This window comes from Cladophialophora carrionii, assembly GCF_000365165.1.
Source record: "Cladophialophora carrionii CBS 160.54 unplaced genomic scaffold supercont1.5, whole genome shotgun sequence".
Lineage (NCBI taxonomy): Eukaryota > Fungi > Ascomycota > Eurotiomycetes > Chaetothyriales > Herpotrichiellaceae > Cladophialophora > Cladophialophora carrionii.
In genome coordinates, this window is record NW_008481830.1 from 1,850,271 (window position 1) to 1,863,753 (window position 13,483).

The following is a 13,483-nucleotide window of genomic DNA, read 5'->3' on the forward strand; positions in this document are numbered from 1 at the left end:
CGATCATGACAGGATGGTGCAGTTTGAGGCGCGGTGATGGGAGCGATTTTTCGATGGGATGCGATTCGTAAAGGCACGTGTGGTACGGCATGGCGCATCTCTCCTGCCTTCTCGGTCGGTCTTGTTGCCGCGCGGCGCAGTATGAGACGCCGTGACATGCCATGATAGGCATGATTGCCATGGTTTCCATGATATTCTGGGGTGGGATGCTTGGGTCAATTCTGCATAGCTGAGGCGACTGGCGTTGCCGAGTCACGTTTTCTAAAACAGAGGCAGACGGTGGAAATACCGTTGCTGGAGTCGTGAAACATGATTAAACAAATACTTTTGAGCCGGCCTGCCTGTGTCTATGTCCATGTCTACGTCTACGTCTACATCCGATCTTATCACCCCATCACCTGTTGGTGAATGCTATGAACTTTTCAAACTCTTCGAGCGCCCTTCCACTTTCTATACACCATCTAGCCTTTTTGACGCCTTCCTTCCATCGCATTCCCCCGGGGCCTGTCTCTGTGATGACCTCGCCGCTCTCACAGACATCTGCATCGCAAGCGCCGCTCACTACCAGGAGGGCGGCCACGTTCATCAGCACGAAATGCAGGATCGGGTCATCCCGTGGCCGCTCGTTACGAAGGATGCTCATCAGCACGGCGGCGTTCTGTTTGGGCAGCCCACCACCCCCGACCTGTGACAGCGGATGCGAGGGCAGCCCGAACGCGGCAGGACTGAGAGTGAACGTCTCTAACTGGGGTATATACCTCGGGGGCGCTTCATCGTCGCTCGTGTCGTCGTCTTCATCCGCCTGTGTACGCTGCGGTCTGTTGTACTCCGGGTTCTCCACCTCCCGCAGTAGCCAGCAGTTTGTGTCGCCCGCGCAACTGATCTCGTCGAGATCTTCCTTCCCACACACGACCATGGCCTTGGTGACGCCCGTCATCTGCAGCGCCTGTGTGAAGACGGGTCCCAGCTCCTGGTACGCGACACCCACGACCCTCGCTTCAATGTGGTCTTCCACGGGATTCGCCAGCGGGCCCATCAGGTTGAAGATGGTCCGGAGACCCAGTTCCCGCCGCACGGTCGCCGCGTATTTCATGCCCGGGTGGAAATTGGGCGCGTAGAGGAACGCGTAGTTTGTGTGCTCGTACACCTCCGGCAGGCGATCCGCGGTCAGGCTCTCGATCCGGGGCGCGGTCGGCGAGATGGCGGTGAGAACGTCGGCCGAGCCAGACATCGACGTCTGCGCCCTGTTGCCGTGCTTCGCCATGCGTAGGATCGGACTGGCGACGATGGATGCCGTGGTGGAGATGTTGAACGTCGAGTGCGAGTCGCCGCCTGTGCCGACAATGTCGCATAGCCCGCCTCTATAGCTTCCTTGGGTTTTGGCCTTTTTCCGCACCACTTCTCGTAGTTTCCGCTTGTCCGCTTGCACAGCCGCGTCGCGCATGGCCTGCGCGCATCTTGCCACCACGTCTGGGTGTCTGTCTTTGCCGGTCGAGTGGAGGAGGGTCAAGAGCGCGGCTAGCTGTGTGGGGTTGAGCTCGTTCTCGAAGGTGCGCGAGAAGGCCAGGGCAATGTCCTCGGCTTTGACCGTGTTGTCTCGCGGCGGAGGGTTGGAGAGGAGCTTGAGGAGGGGTGCGATCGAGACGTATTTCGGCGGCGGAGAGGTCATGATGAGGGGTCGCGAGATGAGTTGAGCTGAGGTGAGGGTAGGCGACCAGTGCACAGTGGAGGAACTGGTGTTCTCTTCTCTTGGGGGTGGGAGATTCTGCGACTGCAAAGACGCAGTTATCCTCGAGATTATCTTCCGTGAGTCATGCAAGCCATTGTGCCATGGCGGGAGGGAAGGAGGGGCACAGAGGGCGAGAGGGCGAGAGGGCGAGAGGGCGAGAGGGCAAGGCTGCGGGCACCACTAACCTAGCCGCTACTGTCGCTTAACTAGGTGACTAGCGAGCTAGGTAGTTTTTGGCGCCTGGGAGACGCGGAGCCCGAATCCCGCACAGCCCCTGGCAGGCGTTGATTCTTGGCCTCGAGATTCTGTGCTTGTTGTAATACTCGTACTGGATAGGTATTCAGTACACCTGCCTGCTGCCGACGACATGGGAGACGACACCTGCTGAGCTTTCACCCGCCTTGCTTCTTTACTGCGTTCCCAGAGACTTGACCGTCCAGATAATCCTGCCGTCTGCTCTAACATTTGCGACGGCTATTATTCAAGCATTGCACACCTTCATCGCAATCAACCAGACGAGGTTCTGATCCACCCTCATCATTCGTTTGGCTGCTTGCTCAAGCTCTCGGTACGGTCAACAGCGAATGCTATGCCCACACAGGGCTGCATCGACTACCCGGAATCGCACGCGCGAAGACCGAGGTATGGTGTTGATGGTGCTGCCATCGCTGCCACCACTTCGTGTTCCTTCAAACCGAAAGCTGCTTTTCCCTGATGCCTTGGGGATAGTCTGACGGTATCTAAGGAGTTGGCGGACATGGTCCACAGAAACCACCAGGCTCGACTACTGATAGGTGCGGCCCGCCGTTCGCTCGTGCGCACGGCTGACAACAACACTGCGAACCGTGCTCCAAAAGGATTCCAGGTCGACCTTAGGAGATTGGTGGAGGCCAGGTGAGCCTGCTGCACCCGATCTATCGACAGGGGCCGCACTTCTTGTATCAGGGAGGGCGGTAGTTCGTCGAGCTTTACCGACGCCTGTCTCCTTAGTCTTGTTCTTTGTTGCACCTAAAAGCCCAGAACCTTCGGTGGCGCGGATCGGTCTCTCGTCTTCCTTGTCTAGACTGTTTGTAGGACCGATGGATGGAAAGGCCATATGGGAGGGAAAGGGCTGGCGGAGCTATCGAAGTATGAGCGGAATTTTGTTGCGGAGAGGTTGGTTCCGAAGAGCCATGGTCTTCATCCTGGTGGATAGGGTAGTAGGGAAGCCTTGTAGGCCCTACTTTGCGGAGGGGGATAACATCGATGGGGATAATATAATTTGCAAACTTTGTCTTCTTCCATCGGGGGTCTCGGGGATTCGTTGTTCTGCCTAGCAACGAACTGATGAACCATTGAAATTAGTATCCCTCTTTTGACACGCCCGTTGTGATAAGACGAAGCAGAATGAACTCACGAATTGTCCCTCTTGGTGGCCACGAGCGTCTTTGCAGACTGCAGCAGCGCTTCCATTCTGAACAAGATCCTCAGCGGGAGCACTTGGTTGAGCGCGCGGATCCGAAAGTCGTTCGACTTGCTGCTTAGGGCTTAGGAGCGACCCAGAGACTGAGGACTCTGCGAGCTCACCGCCAGTGTTCCTGGCTCCCTGAACGGGTGGAGCCATGCTCGGGCGTGGTTTCGTGAGCGAAGATGGCAGATGATGTGTCGGAACTTCAGTATCTTCTTCCTGTTTGCCTTTGCCTGAGCTGGGATCGTAGATGCCCACGGACGAAGCGCCCGTCTCCTCCAGGAGAGCTGAAGACCTTTTTGAAGAGCGTCCCGAGCTTGAGGATCCCTCCGCCCCATCACAACATGTACCAGCAAAGGCAAATCTGAGATCAGCGCGATCATTCGTGTGCTGGATGCCATTGACCAGCTGCTGTGCGGTCCACCTGTCTTCTTGATCCGGCTGTAGCAGGCTGCGTATCCATACCGCTGGGGGGTGGTCGTCGTGGTCAACGTTGCGCTCTAGCAGCGTGCACCATTCATGTGATGATTCGTAATTCAACCAGTAACAGGTTGACTGTGTCCCATGCTTTTCGAGATAGCCCGAGAGAGCGTCCAGGGTCTCTCGTTTTAGAACAGTCCAGATCTCCAGGAAAACGCAGCCTAGCGACCACATATCCGAGAGAGAGGTGCGAGGCTGAAATCCCGCGACCTCTGGGGCACAGTACCGAGGAGTTTTGGTGGTCACCCCAGTTGTTGTGCTTTGATCCAGTTCGGGCCAGTCCAATGAGATACCAAAATCGGTCAAGAATACCTGGTGGCCCTTCACAAGCACGTTCTGCGGCTTGATATCCTTATGCCGGATTTTATTTTCATGCAAATAACACAGCGCTGCCACCAGACATCCAAAAAATGTGCGCAGAAAAGAACGTTGTCCTGGCATCAGATTCCGCCGCATCAGGAAATCCTTGAGATTGTAGTCTGCCACTGGGGGCATCAGAATACCGACGAATTTGGTGTCGGCATGGCTCCTAATCAATTCGACAATGTGGATATGGGACAGCTTTTTGAGATGCGTTAGTTCCCTTTCGAAGCCTTTCAATACTTCGGTGTTCTTTTTGAAGGTCTTCCCGCGCGGAATGAGCTTGCGCGCATATTCACGGTAGGTTATTGTGCTGACAACGCGGTCGACGTAACCAAAGCCTCCTTTCCCAGCTCTTCCACCATTTGCAATGGGATGTCTTCGGCTTTGGAGAAATGATGATGCTTGCCATCTTCTCTTTCTAGGTCGAAGGCCTTTGTCAGCACAGCATCTTGGAGCTTCAGGAACTCGAATCTAGCGGAGGCACTCCGGAGGCACTCGGGCAGCGTCTGCTGCGAAAACGGGAACCACATGTCTGATATTCCCTCAGTGAGGAATCCATCGAGGACCTGCACCTGATCGATCATGCGCAGAACGGCATAAATGCGAGGCACTCGACTCCACGAGTCTTTGCCCATACGGCCAAGTCCAGTGGAGATCCGTCGTACTTCTGCCTCCGAGAGGCGTGCCTGCGAGGCGGATGTAGACGTCAGATAGGGTGCGAGAAGGATCTCGAGCGAGCGATCAGCACTGTTGCCGAACGCCGATTGATTTTGGAGGATGTCCGCCATGAGTGTTATTCAGGGGAAACTCAGTCTCCTGGGTCATGATAATCCAGGCGGATACATGGCAATTTTATGATCTACGACTCGCAGCATGTGTGTCCTGACATTGCGAGTCTCTGGGTGACTTGACTGCGGCTGAAAGACGGGTAGCTTCGTGTTCCGTAGCCTCCAGTCGAAGTATCTTTCGATGGTGGTATGGGCCCCGGATCCATCGAACAGAGTGCTGGAAGACTGTATTGCTGGCGCTGTGGCGATTTGATCTGCATGAAAGTCGGGTCTTCGGCCGTAAGCTCGATTGATACACTGCGAGGCTAGCGTGATTGCTGATCATGTCAACGTCGGAGACACTCGTGTAGCATCCTCGGAATTCGTTGCATGGGGTTTGTGCTTCCCGTCGGCGCCCATTCCTGCAAGCATGTCCAGTTCGGTCTGAGTGATCGTACCAAGCTGTGACAAAGTCGAGACGATGCCGGCTGGGGTGATACGGAGGCTGTTGTAGTTGGCACCCTGGATGTCAACGGAAGCAGGGATCTTGTACTCGTGTGACGGAAGAATATTGAACTTCAGAAAAGAAGTTTCGAGTTTGGAAGGCAGGAAAACCTCGGAATCACCGAGGTCTCCGATGGCGTCCAGCATTTGCATGCTATCATGGTATTTTTCCTGTCTGCTGTGGCGACGGTGTTCGACCAGCGGCTGGACGTCTTGAAGATGGGCGAGCATGATGGGGAGTAAGAGGTTTAATCCCTTCGGATTTAGGTGAGTCCCCAAGTGAAGGTTCTTGATGGAGATAGCGATATGTGCTATCTCGTCTGCCGCGTCGTGGAGTTTTCCCCTGGATAGTTGCCGATAAGTTGGCGACAACGAGGGGGTGGTGTCCAGAGCTTGGGGTCGATGAAGAGCTATCAGGACGGAAAGGAACAGTAACTTTAGATGTGCCCGGTGCATGTCTATGGCATCGAGTGCACCGGTATTCGCAGGGTCCCACAAGTCAAACCCACCGTTGCCAGAAATATCGTAATGCCACTCTCGTAGCTGGCGATCCAGCTCAAGAATCTCAAAAAGGCTGGAAGGAGAGTGCGTGGGGACGAGTATCGTTGTCATCTTATCGCAGTTCTCATATCGCAAGGTTGTATATCGTGCCTGCAGAATCTGGTTGATGCACACGCAAAGCTTGGCTTTCGCTATGCACAGAATGGCCAGATGAGTCCTGCTCGTGCTGTTGTACAGGAACTCCCATCCGTGGCGCCCGTCTATAGCAGCCGCAGACCCTTCTTGTAGCTCAAAATCTGACAGTTCGAGCATGGGGAGATAGCGATGACGAGCACCGAGCTGTGGAGGAGTCCACATCATCAGGGCCATGAATTGATCCCTCATGAAACAACACCACCATAACCTCTTGAGCATCCGTTGTCGCTTTGTCTCACAACAGTCAAGCTTCATGTCCAGTCCAAGGTCTTGGGCTAGGGTTACGGCCATACGGATCCAGAATGTTCGGTCTTTGTGAGTCTCCCGGCCACCGTACCAGTATGTCATCAGCAAGAACGATTGAATCAACGATATTCTATCCGGCTCGCAATCGAAGTCGTACAGTAACTTTGCAGGTCAGCAGATTTCCTGAGCCGATATGAAGGACCTACTCTCGCGCGTTCAAAAAATGCACTTCGGGCAGTTTTCCTTGAATCGAAGCCCGCCGTTTTCAGAACCGCCATGTCGACGTGCCCAGCGCCAGCGCACATGACCGCGTAGAAGAGTAACAGGCTGAGTTTGTCCTTTGCGTCATTCTCCAAGATTGGGACAGTGAAGGTGTCGATATCGAGTAGAGGCAATAACGGGTACACAAAGTGGAAATAGCTGCGCGAGACTTCATTGCAACATTCGGCACTGGGAATGTCGAACACGCCTTTATGTTGCAAAAAGTCTAGGTCTTCAGGCAGGAGGGTGGTAGGCAAAGGTTTGAAGAAGCTTGGAAGCCTGGGCTTGGACACTGTACTGAAGGGATCACGGCCCTGCGGCCGAATGGACGCAATATTGGAAGACGTAGATTTCGCTGGACGACGCCTTGTTGACCGCTGGTGCTTACTCTTGCCAGGCAGGCATTCAACCCCGTCGAGGAGACAGTTGGTGCAAGCTGAGCTGAAGGTCTTCCTATCACACCTCGACTTTCTGCACTGACAGTGCCTGCATGCTTGTGCCGTCCTTTTGAAGGCCGGTGTAGGTGACTGGGGTTGAGGAGGACAAGCCAGCATCTTGGGCTAATTACCCACGACTGTGGCACCAACATCCAGTCGTTGGTTCTCAGCGCTGATCTGGTCACTTGTTCACTGGAAGCAGTTCAAGCGCTGACAGGAGCATGGTGCCGGTAGTTATCAATAGTAAAGACGATCGAGCAGGAGACAGAGAGGCACGGAGAGGTAAGTGAAGCAGAGGTGAGCGGAGGCAGAGAAGGCACAGAAGGTTCTTCTCCACAATCTATCTATGCTGGCACGTGATCTTCCCCACATCGCCCCGAGGCGCGAAAGCCCCCGATATATTAAGGACTTAATGGCTGTTGCTGTCCAGTAATTGTGATCCTCCGTAGTACTTCTGCCAGTATTACTGCGAAGCATATCCGGTCTCCGGCGGTCTTGGCGGTCCGTTCTCCGGCGTTGGCAAACCTAATCAATTAGATTCGGGATCTTGAGGTTCAGTCCCATCTCAGCCATCAGACTCCCCGCCGTGGAGGTGCAGACGACGAAGCCAGTAGTAGTTACCTATCTCTGCTAGCCGTCACCGGAACTGGCGCTAGCTCTCGGTCGATTTCAGCATCGTGTCTGTGGAAGTTCCCATCCGAGTCTGCCATTGCTTGTGAGATAGCAGCCTTCTCATGTCCGAGTTTAGCCGCCAATGTTTTCGTCCGCCTTCAAGTCCTTTTCCTCAAATATCACATCAAACTACGAACTGTCCAAGCAGCCCTCTGCCACGGCTGGCGTCTGGACCATATTCGACGCCAAGAAGAAGAATACCGGGGCCGAAGTTTCGGTGTTCGTCTTTGACCGAAAGTCTCTTGATGTCACCAGCAGCGGGTTTGGAGCACGTGCTACTAGTGCCGCCTCGGTACGCAAGGTCCAGGATGAAGTGGTAGAGAGACTGAGGAAAGAAGCCAGCAGCCTGGCTCGGCTGCGTCACCCTTCGATCCTACAGTTAGTAGAGCCCGTCGAGGAGACCCGCAGCGGTGGGTTGATGTTTGCGACAGAGCCCGTTTTGTGCTCCTTGGCTGCAGCGCTGGCACAAAAGGACAGAAGTGGTGGCCGACCTGACAGAGGCATCTCGAGATCCGCGTCTAATGATGGTACCGCTTCGAGAGCATTACAAGAAATAGACATGGATGAGTTGGAGATCCAGAAAGGTCTGCTCCAGGTGGCTAAAGGGTTGGAATTCCTCCACGATTCTGCCAAGCTTGTCCACGGAAACTTGAATCCAGACGCCATCATTATCAACGCGAAGTCGGACTGGAAGATCTCAGGACTGGGTTTTGCAGGACCCCCCGATGGAGCCGAAGGACACCAACCTGTTCCACAAATCCCGCTTTCCGAGGTTCTGTATCATGATTCTCGAATACCGCGATCTGTGCAGTTGGACCTCGATTATACCTCGCCCGATTTCGTCCTCGACACTAATATCAATTTCTTGGCCGATATATTCTCCTTGGGCATGGTTATTTTGGCATGCTACAGGAATCCACACAGGTCACCTATTGAAACTCACGGAAATCAGTCGACGTATAAGAAGATTTTCAGCAATGCTTCTACTGTGCCTACCAGTGCCAACAATTTCCTATCTGAAGATGCTTTACCGCGCGAACTCAATGTTACACTTCCCAGGATGTTGACCAGACGGCCGGCGCAGCGAATGACGGCAACGGAATTCCAACAGTCGCAGTATTTTGACAACATCTTGGTGAACACCATACGATTCCTGGACGCCTTCCCCGCGAAAACGCCGGTCGAAAAGACACAATTCATGAAAGGTCTTGGTCGGGTGATGCCTCAATTTCCGCCTTCAGTACTGGGAAAGAAGATACTTGGTGTGCTGCTTGATGAGATGAAAGACCGCGAGCTCGTGCCGTTGATAATGCAGAATATCTTCCTTATCGTCAAAATCATCCCTTCCAGCAAGGAAATCATGGCCGACAAGGTGCTCCCAAGGATGAGAGATACATTCTTGGTCAAGTCCAAGTCTGAAGATAGGGATAGTAGCAAGGAAGCCGCCCTGCTGTCGACCCTCAGCAACATCCAGCTTATCGCCGACAATTGCTCGGCAAAGCAGTTCAAGGACGACCTGCTCCCGATAGTCTTCTTGGCGATGGAGTCTTCCACTCATTCCTTGACCGATGCTGCTCTCCAAACGCTACCGACCATTCTGCCTTTGCTTGATTTCTCAACAGTGAAGCATGACCTCTTCCCCGTGGTTGCTGGCGTCTTCAGTAAGACGAACAGCTTGAGCATCAAAATTCGTGGCCTTGAAGCATTGGGTGTGTTGTGTGGAGTGTCCACGGTCCGCACTGAAAGCGACATGGATGACTATTCTGGTAAGGTCGAGCCAGAAAGACAGGGCAAGAATGCCTCAAGCCTCGACAAGTTCACCATGCAGGAGAAAGTGGTCCCTCTCTTGAAAGCCATCAAGACCAAGGAGCCAGCAGTGATGATGGCCGCCTTGAAGGTTTTCCGCCAGATTGGCACTGTCGCAGACACAGATTTCTTGGCCTTTGATGTCTTGCCCACCCTCTGGAATTTCAGCCTTGGTCCTTTGCTCGACCTAAGCCAGTTCAAGTCATTCATGGATGTCATCAAGTCACTATCGGCGAAAATCGAACGAGAACAGCTTCGGAGATTGCAAGAACTCTCCCTGAGCAAAGCTTCTGAGCCGAAGGGTAATTCTACGTTGCCGATCTCGCCCAGGAACGGAATAACAGAAGGAAATCAGCTCGCTGGGACGGAAGACGACTTCGAGAAGCTCGTGCTTGGAAGCAAAGATACTGACAAGAACGATGTCTTCGCAGGCGCTCTCTCCGAAGGGCAAAAGCTTACTCAGAACCCACCTTCCTTCTCGTGGGCTCCAGCAACCGCCACGAACGCGAAGATGCCGTCGAACAGAACAATGTCGTCTCTACCTGTTCTGCAGCCGCAACCGATATCTCGCTCAATCACACCGGACGTCAATGTTTCGGCGTTTCCCAGTCTCCAACCTCTGCAGCCATCAACAGCCTCGGCCTGGGCAGCTGCCTCACACCCGTCCGTATCTGTTCAAAACCACCACCAGGTGAAGCACCCTACGAACTACCTTGCCAACCCTCCAAGCTCAATGTCTCCGCCAGCGGTCTCATCGAATACGACATGGCAACTTCCGCCGCCGCCGGGCCCCCAACGGTCGCTGAACCCAGTGCTTGCACCCAGTATAGCACCGGCCCCTGGAATGAACACACAGGGAAGTGTCTGGCCGCAACCAACGTACAATAACCTCGGAATGGCCTCGCAGCCTGGGAATAGTTTTAGCGGCTTCGCCGGATCAATGAATGTACTGCAACCACAGCAGCCTCAACAGCAGCTGTCTCCGCAAAAGAAAACAGGTCTAGACAAATACGAATCGCTTCTTTGAGGCGCAGCGGCGTGAACCGAGGCTGAATCGCTGGCGATATCTTCGTCCTCTCACTAAGCTGATGGGTATTACTGTTTGGGGTAGCAAGACCACAGGCAATGTCCTCGAAGCTGCGAAGGATGGGCTAATATCGTTGATGCCTAAGGCTTTTTGATATCGAGCGTGTGGGCATCCGATTGGCAAAGAACAGAGCACAACGGACTGGATCACCAGATTATGTCGTCGACCACCAATGGCATGATTCACCTGTAGATGCACAGGACCATACAGCGTGGCGGATTCGGCAGATTGTTCCTGACAAGAATACCACCAATGGCGTCACTTTCTGGAGACAGTCAGTTCACGCCCCCGGGCAGCTTGCGGCCGACTAGAAGCTTTTTTGGGGTGCCGACCGAAAGTCTTGACTTCTAGCCAAGTGCAAGGCTTAACGCGAGCCAATGGTTTGCGCACGACGTCCCTTGACTATCGGCGTTAACCAGATCGGGCAGCTCAATCAGTCCTCACTACTTCGATGTCACCAGAAGCATTCCACCCACGTGTTACCCAGATGCGACTTTGCATCATGGAAGACGTCGACGGCTTGGTCTTAGGCAAGCTTCGACGGCTTCGGCCTATTCCTGCACCTCTAGCTTGATTCCTACACAGTTGGTGAGGAAGCTTCCCGACCACCCGTTGGATTTATGCAGCCCTATATATTCCCGGGAGCTCCCCAGTCTGGGAGCTTCAGACACACTCTGCAGGCTTTTGAACTCTACTGTAGCTCGATCACCTCGTTGTCTCGCCGTGCGACATAGCCATGAAGTTCTCGCTTCTTTCGGCCGCCGTTGCGGCTTCAGCCTTTGTTGGCACATCGTCCGCCATCTCCATCCTGTTGGGTAACGATGATGGTTTTGGAAGTGCCCAAGTGCGAGAGTTTTATCGCTTGCTGAAGGAAAGCGGACATCAGGTCATCATGGTGGCACCGGCCGACAACCAGAGCGGCATGGGTGGTCGATCAGTCGTAAGTTCTCCTTGTCCTAGAAGCCTTTGTCGCGTGGAGCTTGTAATTTGTCCAAAGCAGGGGCCTTCTTAGCCCTACTGCCTCTTTTCCTATAGCATAGAGACAGATACTGACTTGCCTACAGTTCACAAGCAACAAGTCACTCGCCGTCAACACAGAGTTCGACCTCATCCCGGCTGGAGCCCCGTCGATCGGCCGCGATCCTAATGACCCTGACATCTGGTACTACAACGGAACACCAGCTGCCGTCACCTACGTCTCCCTAGACTATGTCATTCCCAACTTCTATGGCAACCGATCTATTGATCTGTATGTCGGAGGACCAAACTTCGGCCTGAATCAAGGATACTTTTATTACACGCTCTCTGGAACGATCGGTATGCTAGACCTAGTTCTGTGCATAGATTTGGGGAACTCCATACTAACCTGCAATCACAGCCGGCACCTACGCTGCAATCCAACGCAACCTGCCCGGAATCGCCTTCTCGGGGGCCAACAGTGAGCAGCGCTCCTACACGTGGATCAACAAGACCACGCCCTCTGGCCACCCCGACCCGGCCACCATCCAAGCGCAATTGGCCACCAACCTGGTCAATCAGCTCGTGAATGCCACTCGCGGTAAGGACCGCATTCTGCCTCTGGGCTACGGACTCAAGTAAGTGTCCCTCGGAGCTAAGGGGGATCGCCTCGCTCGCATATTGCGTGACACAAGCATACTCACAGGGATGTAGCGTCAACACCCCGTTCATCACTTCTCTGACCAACGACTCCTGCGTGAACCCGCCGTTCATCCAGACCCGCCTGGGCGGCGGTGGCACGACCGACAAGGCCGTGTGGAACGCCACATCCGGCATCTTCACGTTCGCGAACCTGATCACCGAAGGCAACAACGTGTGCATCAACGGCAACTGCGCCCTGCCTGGCGAGACCCCCGTCGTCGACAACGGCTGCTACGGTGCGGTGTCGGTCTTCACCATCGACACCGATGCGCCTCTGGGTGCCGCGCAAGACTCTGTCCGAGCGGCACTGCAGCCGTTGGTGGCGTATGAGAACCCGGACGCAAAGATGATGATGAAGGTCAGGGAGACCGAGAGCAGTGAGTAATTATCCTGTTGCAGAGTCCTTGGGCACACAGGAGGATCCGAGCCGTTATGCTTGACCGACAACTAATGATTTGTTAGGAGAAGTTGCTGCTGCGAGACATCCTCTCCGGGAAGCCTAGATGGGCTTACGAGTATAGAGGATGAGGACGAGACCAAGATAATGCATGTCAATGGTATGGTGTAGATTCGCCAAACGGGGGCATGACTCTCGGAACAAAGAGCCAGGCTCAAGCGCAACATTGTAAATACGCCCGAGGGCTTTTAATGATCATACGGAAGACATCCAGGTATTAGGTACCACTTACACAAATGTAAACGGACGAATAACTGTCCTAACAATTAGACACTTGGAAGAGAGAGACGTAATGCCACGCGACGCAGGCCAAGGGATGGATGTGTAATGTGGGTCCCACCCCCCGGATCTCTTGCCCCAGCTTGGACACAATGTACTTATCATGCAGCTCGTCACTCGTATGGAACTTCTTGATAGGGGGGCTTGGAGATGCATCAAGAAAGAACTATGTCTCAGGGTAAGGGGTAAGGTGTAAGGATATCACATCGTCACACTCCTACTCGGATGGTCTTGAAGGTATATGTAACGATATCTCCGTCTCGCATTGCATTGCATCTTCTGCGGATAGGTCGTGGATTCTATATTGCATTACATCACGCTACATCTATCAGCTCGGAGCTCCGTACTAATTTACTGTATACTTGTACCCACGAACGCACACATACATACATATACATACACAAGGCTATACGGTCTAGTATGTCGTCGGCAGGGTGGGGAGAGCAAAAACAAGGGCCCATACTATGGAATTACGTACGTTAGTCCATCTGTTCGTTCAGGCTGTCTGGCAGGCATTCATCAGATTTTCACACCACACTGCCAAGTCTATGAGAGAAGAGATCTGATTGTATCGTGCTGGACTCTCATCCCAA

The 13,483-nt window shown here is 53.8% G+C and overlaps 5 protein-coding genes across 5 annotated transcripts; 2 read left to right on the top strand and 3 right to left on the bottom strand.

Annotated features, from left to right (window-relative positions):
- Window positions 1–394: 394 nt before the first annotated feature.
- On the bottom strand, window positions 395–1,669 carry G647_06499 (anthranilate phosphoribosyltransferase; the record flags this gene model as incomplete). Its single annotated transcript, XM_008730819.1, has 1 exon — window positions 395–1,669. One exon carries the CDS (start codon window positions 1,667–1,669, stop codon window positions 395–397), a length of 1,275 nt encoding a protein of 424 aa, XP_008729041.1.
- A 1,372-nt stretch (window positions 1,670–3,041) lies between these two features.
- G647_06500 (uncharacterized protein) lies at window positions 3,042–4,807 on the bottom strand (the record flags this gene model as incomplete). Its single annotated transcript, XM_008730820.1, has 2 exons — window positions 3,042–4,298; window positions 4,685–4,807. 2 exons carry the CDS (start codon window positions 4,805–4,807, stop codon window positions 3,042–3,044), a joined length of 1,380 nt encoding a protein of 459 aa, XP_008729042.1.
- A 321-nt stretch (window positions 4,808–5,128) lies between these two features.
- G647_06501 (uncharacterized protein) lies at window positions 5,129–7,640 on the bottom strand (the record flags this gene model as incomplete). The annotated part of the gene is made up of 3 exons (XM_008730821.1): window positions 5,129–6,394; window positions 6,439–6,772; window positions 7,552–7,640. 3 exons carry the CDS (start codon window positions 7,638–7,640, stop codon window positions 5,129–5,131), a joined length of 1,689 nt encoding a protein of 562 aa, XP_008729043.1.
- Window positions 7,641–7,684: 44 nt separating this feature from the next.
- On the top strand, window positions 7,685–10,435 carry G647_06502 (uncharacterized protein; the record flags this gene model as incomplete). Its single annotated transcript, XM_008730822.1, has 1 exon — window positions 7,685–10,435. The coding sequence occupies one exon, from the start codon at window positions 7,685–7,687 to the stop codon at window positions 10,433–10,435; it is 2,751 nt and encodes a 916-aa protein (XP_008729044.1).
- Window positions 10,436–11,231: 796 nt separating this feature from the next.
- On the top strand, window positions 11,232–12,539 carry G647_06503 (5'/3'-nucleotidase SurE; the record flags this gene model as incomplete). The annotated part of the gene is made up of 4 exons (XM_008730823.1): window positions 11,232–11,435; window positions 11,560–11,812; window positions 11,874–12,090; window positions 12,167–12,539. 4 exons carry the CDS (start codon window positions 11,232–11,234, stop codon window positions 12,537–12,539), a joined length of 1,047 nt encoding a protein of 348 aa, XP_008729045.1.
- Between the last annotated feature and the right edge of the window lie 944 nt (window positions 12,540–13,483).